The sequence below is a fragment of the Schistocerca gregaria genome, chromosome 1 (assembly GCF_023897955.1).
Source record: "Schistocerca gregaria isolate iqSchGreg1 chromosome 1, iqSchGreg1.2, whole genome shotgun sequence".
NCBI lineage: Eukaryota > Metazoa > Arthropoda > Insecta > Orthoptera > Acrididae > Schistocerca > Schistocerca gregaria.
In genome coordinates, this window is record NC_064920.1 from 719,751,038 (window position 1) to 719,766,130 (window position 15,093).

The following is a 15,093-nucleotide window of genomic DNA, read 5'->3' on the forward strand; positions in this document are numbered from 1 at the left end:
TCAGCCCGGGCGCCGTTCTATACAGCGCTCTGCACCTCATGGACGAACAGAGCGAGCCACGTTTCACTTCGTAATGCATTGGCATAAAAAGATGTTTCGTACTTCTATAACAGATTGAGGTCAGTGATGAAGGCCTACGCTTTTTTCCAATGGCTTGGTGCCCACCGTTGCTCCAGCATACTACGATAAACCACTACAAGGGCAACAAACTCGTCCACTTGAGCTTGGTAGAAGTTTTAGTTGATTTTCTGCCATTTCGATGTTCGTATGACGATTGAAAGGTGGAACTTTGTTACGATCTACCGCGGCGATTTCGGAAGAGGTAACTCGGCTTTCTCTCTGCCATCTTCCGTTCCGGTGCCAGTAAGGTCAGTGAGTGATCGAGTAGACAATTTCGATCCGCTTCTTGCACTTTTCTCAGAATTTCCAGTCGGATCGACCGGGAAAATTTTGCCAACAAACTGATGAACGCTACTCGTATTCGTCTTCTGAAGCCGCGCCTACGCCAGCTTCGCCGCGCTGCACCACACCACTATCCTCGGATTCGCGCGCCCGGTGTGGGTGCGGCTTTGTGCTCATTTTGGCTTCGTTCATGCTCTTACATCTGTGATGGGAATCTCTTTGCTTTCGTAGCAAATTTCCAAAGCGGCTATTGAGCCTCGGCAGGCCCTTTTCGTCCTCCACACCTTACTAAATTCCTTGTAGCAAACATGGTCATTCGTGCTATCGCAGCCTTATGATCACCGATACCCTCCTCTACGATCAAGTGATTCGAAAAGTCGGGTTCTGATAGCTGCTTGTCTAAGATGTTGACCTCACTAGTTGCTTCTCCAAGACTTTCAGGCAACACACTGAGAAAACCTTACATGAATCCCAGCCTTTGCATCTGTTTTTATCGCATGACTAGCCCATTCTGTAGCTGATAAACTAAAGTCTATCCATGTAACAGCATGACGAGGAAACGTACTCGCCATTTTCTCCAAGTACTGTCTGAAGCGTTCTGCTAAATACAACTACGTTTGACCACATTTGATGCCCAACTTCACTCCGATTATTTCACATTCGGAATCAGTAACAAACTCTCTACATATTGTCGATCTCTTTCCAACCCAGCAATAAATACGCCACCATTATTAATATTTGAGCCGGCCGAAGTGGCCGAGCGGTTCTAGACGCTACAGTCTGGAACCGTGCGACCGCTACGGTCGCAGGTTCGAATCTTGCCTCTGACATGGATGTGTGTGATGTCCTTAGGTTAGTTAGGTTTAAGTAGTTCTAAGTTCTAGGGGACTGATGACCTCAGCAGTTAAGCGCCATAGTGCTCAGAGCCATTTGAACCATTTATTAATATTTGACCCATTCTCGCGAGTTAACAGGGTTCAAACATCCACACCAGGCAAGATTGAAGTAACTGGATGCACATCGCGTTAACATACATCAGCGATATGTACTATTATATGCTAAAACACTGATGTTCGATACGAGCCGAGTGAAATGCGAGGCCGGGACGCAGATTGAGGGATACTTGCTAGTTCATCATTACAAAGAATAATGCTTAAAACATGTTTAAGGTGAGGAATCACATCATCTGTTATTTTTGAAAAACAATTGGAATATTTTTTATGATGTTGAATTCATACAGTATGTAGCTTTGCTTAATTATCTACTTACAGTGTGATACTTCTCAGCTTTCGGGTATAATTTACCTGTAAGCCGTAAGCCGTGGAAATGCAGTGCGTGATCACAACGGTTTGATGATGAATTTAAAATTATTTGCTAGCATTACGTTTCCAGAATGAGATTTTCACTCTGCAGCGGAGTTTGCGCTGATATGAAACTTCCTGGCAGATTAAAACTGTGTACCCGACCGAGACTCGAACTCGGGACCTTTGCCTTCCGCGGGCAAGTGCTCTACCAACTGAGCTACCGAAGCACGACTCACGCCCCGAGTTCGAGTCTCGGTCGGACACACAGTTTTAATCTAGCATTACGTTATTTGAATACTAGTATCGTCACCTCAGAACACATGCTTCCTTCTATTTAACGTAGTCAAACAAAGCCTGGTCTGGTTGACTGTGCTGTACATATAAGGGTCATTCATAAAGAAAACAGCCGCGGGTTTGCAAAATTAAAACCACTGAAAGGATCGTAATGTCTTTGCTTGCGGAAGAAGATGTGGCCTCTATACGAACGCTTAGGCTCCAACCTCGCCGCTAGAGGGACATGGCTTCACTACCAAGTGACGACAGACGAGCAGGCGAAACGTCGACCGCTCACTGCACTCAGTCGTGCTGAAAACAGAGAAGCGATGGCTCCAAAAGAAGAGCAAACGGGTGTTGCGCCTTTCCTTACAGCGGAATGAGAGCGGAGAACGGAAGTTAATAGAAGAATGGCACAAATGTACGGAGAGCACTGCATGTCCGTTGCAGTTCCGACGCTCATCCGATCTTTGGGAGAATGGCTGTCACCGTAACTGCAGGCATCCACCTGCTGACAAAAGTGTGGTACGGCGCTGTGGCGTACCAGATCGTGCGTCGCCGACCAACATCTGTTCTTCCTTGACACTTTTGACAGACGTGCAGTGCTTTCCGTATACTTGTGCCATTCTTCAATTGATTCCCGTTCCCTGCAGTGCTTCTGCTGTAACGAAACATATTACACCTATTTTATTTTATTTCGAAGCCTCCATTTCTCTTTCCCACCACTAATAAATGGAGTGGACGGTTGAAGCGTCCACATGCTCGCCCTGTTGTCAGATGGGTGTGCCCTAGAGTTGCAAGATTAAACGGACAAAATTACCGAACAGAACCTGGCGAAATATTTGCTGAGCTGAGTGTGAACATGCTAAAACACTTGGTAAGCATCATAAATTATATTATCGTTAGTTACAGGATTCGACATATGTTTGTTACCTTTAATCTTTTAATAACAGTCGTTGCTTTTTGCAAACTTAAAATTACAATGAAAGAATAATTCTGGTTTTATCATATCGGCACTAAATTATTCACAGGATTTTGCAAATCAGTAAATAAAATATTAATCGAATTCTAAAAATTCCGAATCTCTCATGCTTAAGTACTCAACACCGAGTAAGGGGCTGAAATACTTAACAGTTCGGTAAAAAAACGAACAGCTGGAAACTCAGGTGTGCCCCTATGTCCGTCTAGCTGCGAGTTTGGCGGCGCACCACCTTCTGCATGCAATGGCATTGCGATTCCTTCAGTGCGTTTTATTTTACAGCCTCTTTCTCGATATTTTTTCAGGGTTTTTGGCAGCTCGACTTGCGATTCACTCTCAGCTAGACATAACACTGGTGTTCGTTTATTCTGGGCCTAATGGGTCTCCCCCCCACCGCATGAACCGTGGACCTTGTCGATGGTGGGGAGGCTTGCGTGCCTCAGCGATACAGGTAGCCGCACCGTAGACGCAACCACAACGGCGGGGTATCTGTTGAGTTGTTCCTGAAGAGGGCAGCACCTTTCCACTAGTTGCAGGTGCCATAGCCTGGATGATGGACTGATCTGGTGTTGTAACATTAACCAATTAACCAAAACGGCCTTGCTGTGCTGATACTGCGAACGGCTGAGAGCAAGGGGAAACTACAGCCGTAATTTTTCCTGAGGGAATGCAGCATGCTCAAATGATGATGGCATCTTCTTGGGTAAAATGTTCCGGAGGTACAATAGTCTCCGGCAGGTAGCTTAGAAAATTTAAAAAGGGAAATGGGTGGTTAAGGTTAGATATAGTGGGAATTAGTGAAGTTCGGTGGTAGGAGAAACAAGACTTCTGGTCAGGTGAATCAGAGTTGTAAATACAAAATCAAATAAAGGTAATGCGGGAGTAGGTTTAATAATGAATAAAAAAAATAGGAACGCGGATAAGCTACTACGAACAGCACAGTGAACGCATTACTGTAGCCAAGATAAACACGAAGTCTACGCCTACTAAAGTAGTACAAGATTACATGCCAACTAGCTCTGCAGATGATGAACAGATTCAAGATACGTATGATGCCATAAAACAAATTTTTCATACAGTCAAGGGAGACAAAAATTTAATAGTGATGGGGGACCGGAATTCGATTGTAGAAAGGGGGAGAGAAGGAAAAGTAGGTGAATGTGGAATGGGGGCAATGAATGAAAGAGGAAGCCGCCTGGTAGAATTTTGCACAGAACATAACTTAATCGTAGCTAAAACTTGGTTTAAGAAACATGAAAGGAGGCTGTATACATGGAAGAGGCCTGGTGATACTGGAAGGTTTCAAATAGACTATATAATTGTAAGACAGTGATTTAGGAACAAGGTTTTAAATTGTAAGACATTTCCAGGGGCAGATGCGGACTCTGACCACGATTTATTGGTTATGAACTGGAGATTAAAACTAAATAAACTCTAAGAAAGGTAGAAATTTAAGGAGATGGGACTTGGATAAACTGAAAGAACTAGAGGTTGTAGAGAACTTCAGAGAGAGCATTAGGGAACTGTTGACTAGAACAGGGGAAAGGAACACAATTGAGAAGAATGCGTAGCTTTGAGAGATGAAATAATGAAGACAGCACAGGATCAAGTAAGTAAAACTACGAGGGCTGGCAGAAACCCTTGGGTAACAGAAGAGATAGTGAATGTAATTGATGAAAGGAGAGCCACGCGGTTAGAGGCGCCATGTCACTGACTGCGCGGCCCCTCCCGTCAAAGGTTCGAATCCTCCCTCGGGTATGGGTGTGTGTGTTGTTCTTAGCATAGGTTGGTTTAAGTAGTGTTTAAGTCTAGAGACTGATGACCTGTGATTTGAACATTTTGATGAAAGGAGAAAATATAAAAAACACCTTAAATGAAGCAGACGAAAAGGAATATAAACGTCTCAAAAATGAGATCGACAGCAAGTGCAAAATGGCCAATCAGGGATGGATAGAGAACAAATGTAAGGATGTAGAAGCGTATATCACTAAGGGTAAGACAGATACTGTCTACAGGAAAATTAAAGACACATTTGGAGAAAAGAGAACCACCTGTATGGATATCAAGAGCGCAGATGGAAAACTAGTAGTAAGCAAACAAGGGAAAGTAGAAAGGTGGAAGGAGTGTATAGAGGGTCTATACAAGAGCGATGTACTTGAGGACAATGTTATGGAAAGGGAAGAGGATGTAGATGAAGATGAAATGGGAGATATGATGCGTGAAGAGTGTGACAGGGCACTGACAGACCTAAGTCGAAACATTCCATTAGAACTATTGAGAACCTTGGGAGAGCCAGCCCTGACAAAACTCTACGATCTGGTGAGAAAGATGACTGAGATACGCGAAGTAGCTTCAGACTTCAGGAAGAATATAATAATTCGAGTCCCAAAGGAAGCAGGTGTTAACAGGTGTGAAAATTACAGAACTATCAGTTTAATAAGTCATAGTTGCAAAATACTAACACGAACTCATTACAAACGAACGGAAAAATTGATAGAAGCCGACCTCGGGGAAGATCACTTTGGAATCCATTGAAATGTTGGAACACACGAGGCAATACTGACCCTACGACTTATCTTAGAAGATAGATTAAGGAAAAGCAAACCTATGTTTCTAGCATTTGTAGACTTAGAGAAAGCTTTTGACAATGTCAGCTGGAATACTCTGAGGGAATTCTGGGGGTGGAAAGTGTAAAATACAGGGAGCGAAAGGCTATTTACAATTTGTACAGAATTCAGATGGCATTTATAATAGTCGAGGGGCATGAAAGGGAAGCAGTGGTTGAGTAGGGAGTGAGACAGGGTTGTAGCCTATCCCCGATGTTATTAAATCTGTATACTGAGCAAGCAGTAAAGGAAACAAAAGAAAGATTTGGAGTAGGAATTAAAATCCGTGAAGAAGAAATAAAAACTTTGAGATTTGCCGACAACATTTTAATTCTGTCAGAGACAGCAAAAGACCTGGAAGAGCAGCTGAACGGAATGGACAGTGTCTTGAAAGGAGGATATAAGATGAACATCAACAAAAGCAAAACGAGGATAATGGAATGTAGTCGAATTAAGTGTGCTGATGCTGAGGGAATTAGATTGGGAAATGAGACACTTTAAGTAGTACAGGAGTTTTGCTATTTGGGCAGCAAAATAACTGACGGTGGTCAAAATAGAGAGGATATAAAATGTAGACTGGCAATGGCAAGGAAAGCGTTTCTGGAGAAGAGAAATTTGTTAACATCGAGTATAGATTTAAGTGTCAGGAAGTCGTTTCTGAAAGTATTTGTGCGGAGTGTAGCCATGTATGGAAGTGAAACATGGACGATAAATACTTTGGACAAGAAGAGAAGAGAATCCTTCGAAATGTGGTGCTACAGAAGAATGCTGAAGGTTAGATGGGTAGATCACATAACTTAATGAGGAGGTATTGAATAGAATTGGAGAGAAGAGGAGTTTGTGTCACAACTTGACAAGAAGAAGGGAACGGTTGGTAGGACATGTTCTGAGGCATCAAGGGATCACCAATTTAATATTGAGGGTAGCGTGGAGGGTAAAAATCGTAGAGGGAGACCAATAGATGAATACACTAAGCAGATTAAGAAGGATGTAAGTTGGAGTAATTATTCGGAGATGAAGAGGTTTGCACAGGATAGAGTAGCATGGAGAGCTGCATCAAACGACTCTCTTGACTGAAGGTCACAACAAGAAGAATAGATATGAGGTAAATCTGACGAGATCACGAAGTACTTGGGTGTACAAAACGAATTTACAAATTTTCCTGAATCACGAACAAAATAAAACTACTTGTCGCTTTAGTCGAGTCAACAAAATCAAAGAATATTGTTACAGCTCAGTAGAGTGACAGATTTTCCACTTACTGAAGGTAAATGATCGGTACCGGAAGTTACTCAAAATGTGTCATTTATCGGCTGAAATCACATAACGTCGCACTTCCTTATAAACAGGTACCGTTCCCATGCATTTACGTAATGAGTCCCAAGAAAATATGTCAAAGTCTCGGTAACGCAAAACGAGCGTGCTGGGTACCTGGTTGTTGTTTGTTCCATGAGACCAAGATAAAATCACACAAATTAAACAGCTAACATTTTCAGTTAATATGAACTTAAACGCAACAATTAGACACGCCTTGTGCTTACAAGGCTGTGACAAATGTTGACCGCTACATCTAACCTATAACGCATTTAAGTTCAGCAAATTAGCTCCCAGCTAAGTAAACACTCTGTTGTATTGCTGATGCCTTTCTGTACGTGGAACTGGTGCTTTATATTATTGAAAAACAATATTGGCTTTTAAACTGTTAAGTCCCTATATTTAATATAGACTAGGATCAAATATATCGTTCCTATGATTAATGTTGATGGTAGGCACCTTAGTTAAAATTAGTTAGGTTTTTAAACAGTTTTATAAAATACTGGAATTTTTGCGTGTCTTTGTCAGCTCTGCACACTATTTTCTTATATTTAGTAATACATTTTAGTTTTTTTCTACCGATTCTCAGTTTTAGCCTTTCCACGCTAATGTCCATCGTACGAGCAAACGTGGTAATACATTCAGTCACTATTCAAGCAATTCTGCGCTCGTTACAAAGGGCAGTACCATCGATGGTAGTGCGACGTGATGAGTCACACATCTTAGGCGTTGCTGGTTCTCTGGAACATCCGGCGCTGTGCCCGCCTTTTCCCGCAGGAGGCGCTGTCTCGCTTATTCGTTCGACAACGCCCCAAACGGTATTGTTCGCGCGCCTTCATGCGAGGCAACGGCAGAGTCGTTCAGGTTTCGCGCACGGTCGTATGCAGTTGAGTCGCGCAAAAAATATATGATGTTGATGAAATATGAGCTTGGAAATTTTCCGTCGAATGATAGGGCAACAGCACTTGATTAATCGTTTTATTCGCGGAGTGTGCGCGTAATTTCACGAGAAAACAGCGGACATATCACAATCGTCATTCTTAGTCGTTAGCCTCTGTTAAAGTCCTATATTATTATTTGAATCGTTATTAAGGCTACCGTTAACTGTTACAGCAAGATAGCTTAATTTGGAAAAGTAATGCAGTAAAGACAAACTTCAGTTTGATAGTGGAACTAAATTTAATTGCTAATGTGAACATGATTTTGTCTAACGTTTGTTAGGAAGTGTATCAGTTACAAACTCACTAAACGAAGTAAATTGTATGAACTTTTATCCTTTGAACGTAGTCTTTTCGCTTAAAATTGGAGACCTTAAATAACCGTAAAAGAAGAGACATATTTTCGTTTTAGACAACGTAGTCATATCTCTGTTAACCATATCCGTCTCCAATCGCCACAAAGAAAACCATTTTAATTAAGAATCAGGAAAACACAGTGGCAGGGATGTGACATCATGTGGCATGCATACTGTCCTTCTCGTGAATAGTTAAACGAAATGAAGAGGAATCAAACTCTGCATCGAGCAGGCGTGTTAGGATATGGCTAAGTTAATTGAATTCAGGCTGTTCATTATATATTTGATCTCAAAGAGCTATTAATTCATTATGGTTTTTAAGTCTACAATGATTTTTAAGAGTGAAAAAATGGGTGCTAAATTGCTGTCTTATGGAGATTGTATGAAGAGCATCAGACATTAGTTGAAAGATACTATTCTGAAAAAAAGGCTTGTTCCAGATCTTTTAATGCTATTCGTCAAAGAGAAAGTGGCTTATTAATACAGCGTATCAAAGAAATATCTGAAGTGAAATAGAAGCCTCACCCCATACGCGAGATTTGAGCATTCGACGATAACCCATGCGCACGGAGGCCGTTTGAAGTTCCGTGGTTCGCTACACAAGTGGAACAACGTGGAAACTTAGACTGAAATGGCGCGAGTGGCACTTATCAGCAACAATCGCTCCAACATCGAGACACTAATGTAGATTTTTTAAGTTTATTTTTCATCAGAGTACTAGTTTTTAAATAGAAATTCTTTCATGGAATAGGAGTTGTCCAGAAGAAATGATCTTAGGTTAGATTTAAAACTAGCTCTGCTATCTGTCAGACATTTTATTATATTAGGCAAATGACCAAAAATTTTTATTTTTGCATACTGATCTCCTTTACGTGCCACTGACAGCTTTAAACTGGGTAATAAAGGTCGTCTTTTCCTCTAGTGCTGTGGGTGTGGACATCATTAACTTATCAAATTTTGATGGATTATTTATGACTAATGTCATTAACGAATGTATGTACGACGATAACCCTAATGGATCTGAGAGAAATATGAAGGTATCACAATGAAACTTGTCTAATTCCTTGAAGGCGAACCTACAGGTTGTCCGCGGGTACCACCAAGTATTATTCATACTGCTCGCTTATGTTCAATCATAATTTATGAGTTATCCCTGACAATTATACTATAAGACATTTATCCCATAAGACGTGTATGTCAGGAGATTGATTCGATTGTTTCCAAGATTAGAGCACAAGTACCTTAAACTTAATTGTTTGAGAAGCTCAGAAGCGAACTTCATGTCCAGGGTTTCATCAGTACGAACACTCAAGAATTTGGAACATTCTTCCCTATTCACCGCCTCCTGTCCATGTGTTACATCTGTTGTTAGTTTGATTATATTGGTTGTACAGAAATGAACACAGTGCATTTTCTTAAAATTTTGGGAGACTATTTCATACAACCACTCAGTAATTCTTTGGAAAACATAAATAACTATCTCTTCTGTTTTTTTCTCTCTAACGCGATTTATTATAACATTAGTATCGTGTGAAAAAGTATTAATGCTGCTTGTTGAATGTTAAGTGAAACGTCAGCGGCATTAGACTATTTGCCGATGATGCTGTAGTCTACAGGAAAGTAGTATCACACGATAGTTGTGAACGTATCAATGAGGATTTGCAGAAAATAAATGCGTGGTGTAATGACTGGCAGTTATCTCTCAATATTAGTAAGTGTAACCTACTGCGTACAACAAGACGAAAATCCCCATTAATGTAAGAGTACAAAATAAATGCCCAGTCTTTGGAAGCGGCAACATCCGTCAAGTATCTGAGTGTGACTATTCGAAATGATCTGAAATGGAATGATCAGATTACACAAGTAACGGCAAGGCGAACTCTAGATTGCGGTTTATTGGTAGAATCCTGAAGCGATGCAGTCCTTCAACAAATGAAATTGCTTACAATACGTTAGTTCGTCCAGAATCAGAGTATCGTTCATCTGTATGGGACCCTTACCAGTTGGGTTTGATTCAAGAGATTGAGAAGGTCCAAAGAAGAGCGGCAAGATTCGTGACTGGTACATTTAGCCATCGCGAGTGCGTTACAAATGTCATAGAAAGTTCGAAGTGGAAAAAACTTGCAGGTAGACGACGCGCTAAACGAAAGGGGCGCCTCACTAAGTTCCGAAATCCGATCTTCACCGAGGAAGTAGAGCATATATTATTACCACCAACTTTCAAATCATGCAATGAGCACTATTCAAAGATAAGGGAGATAAGAGTTCGTACTGAGGCGTTTAGACAATCGTTTTTCCCTCGCGCTATCTGCGAGTGGAGCAGAAGAAGAGGGATGGGGGGGGGGGGGGGGGGTATTACATTGGCGCGAATTGTGCACTCCGCCACACACCGCTTGGTGGCTAGCGGAGTATATATGTAGATGTCATTCACATATATTAGGAATAGGAGTGCATCCAACGTTGAACCCTGTGGGACTCCCTTATTAATTGCTCCCCACTCACTGAAATTTTCTATCTCTGCAGCACTGTTTGAATAATTCTGTACAACTTTCTTCATTCTATTTGTTAAACGAGTTGTGTGAAAAGCCATCAATACCATAAAGCGTGAGTTTTCTAAGAGTGTAACATGATTTACACAATCAAACGCCTTGGAAAGATCGCAAAAAATCGCGACTGGCGATATTTTATTATTTAAGCGTTGTAATATTAGGTCTCATTCTAGAAATCCTTTTGTAACTAAACCGTGGTACACTAAGTGCATGTTTCTACTCAAATATGAGATACACTCGCGTGCACTAATTTTTCGAATATTTTGAAAAAGATATCTGTAAGGAAATTGGACGGTAATTGATTAAACCTTTCTTGTTACCTTTGTTATAAAGAGGTTTGAGAATTGCATATTCTAATATGAAAGGAGGTAAGAAGTCTGTTTAAATCCTACATAATTTTTCTCGCGCTTCTCTTAAATCGCTTCAGAGGAAAACGGTTTTGTGTTCCCGCACCCCTGAACCTCACGGCTAGTGCCGTGTCCTCAGTAACGCTGGCTGTGCTGTGGCAGGACTTCTTCTGCGGCAAGACGCTGAACCTGTCCATCAACCCGGACGAGGCGGTGGCGTACGGCGCGGCGGTGCAGGCGGCCATCCTGAGCGGCGACACGAGCTCGCAGATCCAGGACGTGCTGCTCGTCGACGTGGCGCCGCTGTCGCTCGGCATCGAGACCGCGGGCGGCGTCATGACCAAGATCGTCGAGCGCAACGCGCGCATCCCCTGCAAGCAGAAGCAGACCTTCACCACCTACTCCGACAACCAGCCCGCCGTCACCATTCAGGTGCGTGCGCTTCCCTCTACGCTGCTACTCAGGCACGGAATTGGGTGTTGCGTGCCGAAGCGTGGAATAATGGAGGCCAAAAGTCGAGCCGCGCTAGTGCTTCGCCAAAGGTGTTCGAACAGACTCAGCTCGTCCATTTGGAGAATTGCTGACGTAAACCTACCGGGACTGTCATATGAGGAGCATCGTTTCAAATCGTGTTAAGTACAATATCATAATCCTACAGGATGCAAAAAAAAAATTTCGCTTTCTAACCAAAAGAAATGTTTCAAAATTCTCCACGGCACGTTCTAGGTATTTAGATTATGTTCCAGAATTAATAATGATTTAAGTCACTTCCCAAAGCATTAAGGCACCATTTTAATTGCACCTCATACAAAGTGCGTTTTGATCCAACCATGTTTTCGGATAATATGGTTGGTTCCTGAAGAGGGGCAGCAGCCTTTTCAGTAGTTGCAACGGCAACAGTCTCTGTGACTGACTGATCTGTCCTTGTAACATCAACCAAAACGGCCTTGCTGTGCTGGTACAGTGAAAGGTTGCAAGCACAGGGAAACTATAGCAACAATTTCTTTTGCCGAGGATGTCAAGATCTGATGGCTTCCTCTTTAGTAAAACATTCCGGAGGTAAAATAGCCGCCGTTTCGGATGTCGAATCAGAGACTACTCAGGAGGATATCGTCATCAGGAGAAACAAATCTGGTATTCTACGGATCGGACTGTGGAGTGTCAGATCCCTTAATCGCACTGGTAGGTTTAAAAATTTAAACAAGGCAAATGGATAGGTTAAAGTTAGATACAGTGGGAATTAGTGAAGTTCGGTGACAGGAGAAACAGGACTTCTGGTCAAGCGAATACAGAGTTATAAATATAAAATCAAATACCGTAATGCAGGAGTAGATTTAATAATGAATAAGAAAATAGGAATGCGGGTAAGCTATTATGAATAGCATAATGAACGGATTATTGTAGCCAAGATAGAAACAGAGCCAACATCCACAACAGCAGTACAAGTTTATATGCCAACAAGTTCCTGAGATAATAGAGAGATTGAAGAAATGTGTGAGCAGATAAAAGAAAGTATTCAGATTGTTAAAGGAGACGAAAATTTAATTGTGATGGTGGACTGGAATACGACAGCAGAAAGAGGTAGAGAAGCAAAAAATAGTAGTTGACCATGGACAGGGGGAAAAGAATGAAAGAGAAAGCCGCCTGGTAGGCTTGAAGAGGGAAGAGTAGCATGGAGACCTGCATCAAACCGGTCTTGGAACTGAAGACCACAACAACAGCAACATGTTGAAACGTTCATGAATTTTTTTTAGCGATTTTATTGTTGGACACAGCCCATCACGTAAGAAAATAAAGTTATTAAATGTTTTTGACGGTAGGTCGACGTTTTACAGTCTTGCACTTAGTCCATCTTCCTAGTGCAAGAGAAGGATCAGGTGACAGTCTCTTATTGTTCTACAATAATGAGTTCAGCTATTTACTGCAGAATGGTAGTGATGACTCAAAAACAGCATAACAATTTAACGCTTTAGTAGCAGTATTATAAATATCACTGTCATCTACCTCATACGACACAATAATGGAATTTCGACTTCTTTCTCCTGTATAATGATTTCCAGTTAATGGTTTTGTAGGTGAAGGGGTGCTTATACATTTAAGTCTGCCTTCTTTGTGGTTACAAGGCGGCTGAAAATGACTTACATGCGGATCTGGGCTGAAGTACCTAAACCGAAATAGGCCTCCTTAAGTCATAATTACAGGTACTAAAACTCAGCCAAAATACACTCCTGGAAATTGAAATAAGAATGAATTCATTGTCCCAGGAAGGGGAAACTTTATTGACACATTCCTGGGGTCAGATACATCACATGATCACACTGACAGAACCACAGGCACATAGACACAGGCAACAGAGCATGCACAATGTCGGCACTAGTACAGTGTATATCCACCTTTCGCAGCAATGCAGGCTGCTATTCTCCCATGGAGACGATCGTAGAGATGCTGGATGTAGTCCTGTGGAACGGCTTGCCATGCCATATCCACCTGGCGCCTCAGTTGGACCAGCGTTCGTGCTGGACGTGCAGATCGCGTGAGACGACGCTTCATCCAGTCCCAAACATGCTCAATGGGGGACAGATCCGGAGATCTTGCTGGCCAGGGTAGTTGACTTACACCTTCTAGAGCACGTTGGGTGGCACGGGATACATGCGGACGTGCATTGTCCTGTTGGAACAGCAAGTTCCCTTGCCGGTCTAGGAATGGTAGAACGATGGGTTCGATGACGGTTAGGATGTACCGTGCACTATTCAGTGTCCTCTCGACGATCACCAGAGGTGTACGGCCAGTGTAGGAGATCGCTCCCCACACCATGATGCCGGGTGTTGGCCCTGTGTGCCTCGGTCGTATGCAGTCCTGATTGTGGCGCTCACCTGCACGGCGCCAAACACGCATACGACCATCATTGGCACCAAGGCAGAAGCTACTCTCATCGCTGAAGACGACACGTCTCCATTCGTCCCTCCATTCACGCCTGTCGCGACGCCACTGGAGGCGGGCTGCACGATGTTGGGGCGCGAGCGGAAGACGGCCTAACGGTGTGCGGGACCGTAGCCCAGCTTCATGGAGACGGTTGCGAATGGTCCTCGCCGATACCCCAGGAGCAACAGTGTCCCTAATTTGCTGGGAAGTGGCGGTGCGGTCCCCTACGGCTCTGCGTAGGATCCTACGGTCTTGGCGTGCATCTGTGCGTCGCTGCGGTCTGGTCCCAGGTCGACGGGCACGTGCACCTTCCGCCGACCACTGGCGACAACATCGATGTACTGTGGAGACCTCACGCCCCACGTGTTGAGCAATTCGGCGGTACGTCCACCCGGCCTCCCGCATGCCCACTATACGCCCTCGCTCAAAGTCCGTCAACTGCACATACGGTTCACGTCCACGCTGTCGCGGCATGCTACCAGTGTTAAAGACTGCGATGGAGCTCCGTATGCCACGGCAAACTGGTTGACACTGACGGCGGCTGTGCACAAATGCTGCGCAGCTAGCGCCATTCGACGGCCAACACCGCGGTTCCTGGTGTGTCCGCTGTGCCGTGCGTGTGATCATTGCTTGTACAGCCCTCTCGCAGTGTCCGGAGCAAGTATGGTGGGTCTGACACACCGGTGTCAATGTGTTCTTTTTTCCATTTCCAGGAGTTTATAAATACATGCATGTACGCAATCTTTCCGCACGAAAAACACATCAATGCACCGGAGATACAAATTTCACTGAAAATGATCATTCGTGAAGTACATCGGGTTTCCTTTTTCACGCTGTCAGTTTTTGCAGCTGTAGTTCTCACTCCATTTCCTTTCGATCGCTCTTCCACAGCTAAAGAGCCTCCATGGTGATCGAAAATGCACAATAATGCAATCAAAATCACACAGTGAAATGCCATATCGAAATACTGGGAAGAGACAACAAAAGAGCGGGTTAATAACACAAGCTGAGAAATTTGACTTGAAGGTAATACCTTTCTAACCGTCGGCTCCACTGCGCGTAATACGATTTTGTCCGATGTTCTTCAGCACTAAATTATTATG

At 43.1% G+C, this 15,093-nt stretch overlaps 1 protein-coding gene across 1 annotated transcript in view; it reads left to right on the forward strand.

Moving 5' to 3' along the window:
* The window catches only part of LOC126266662 (heat shock protein 68-like), a 119,667-nt gene that overhangs the window by 92,168 nt on the left and 12,406 nt on the right, over positions 1-15,093 (forward strand). Inside the window, exon 6 of the mRNA XM_049971082.1 lies at positions 11,231-11,500. Within this exon, the coding sequence (XP_049827039.1) occupies positions 11,231-11,500 (270 nt within the window). The remainder of the gene's footprint in view (positions 1-11,230; positions 11,501-15,093) is intronic.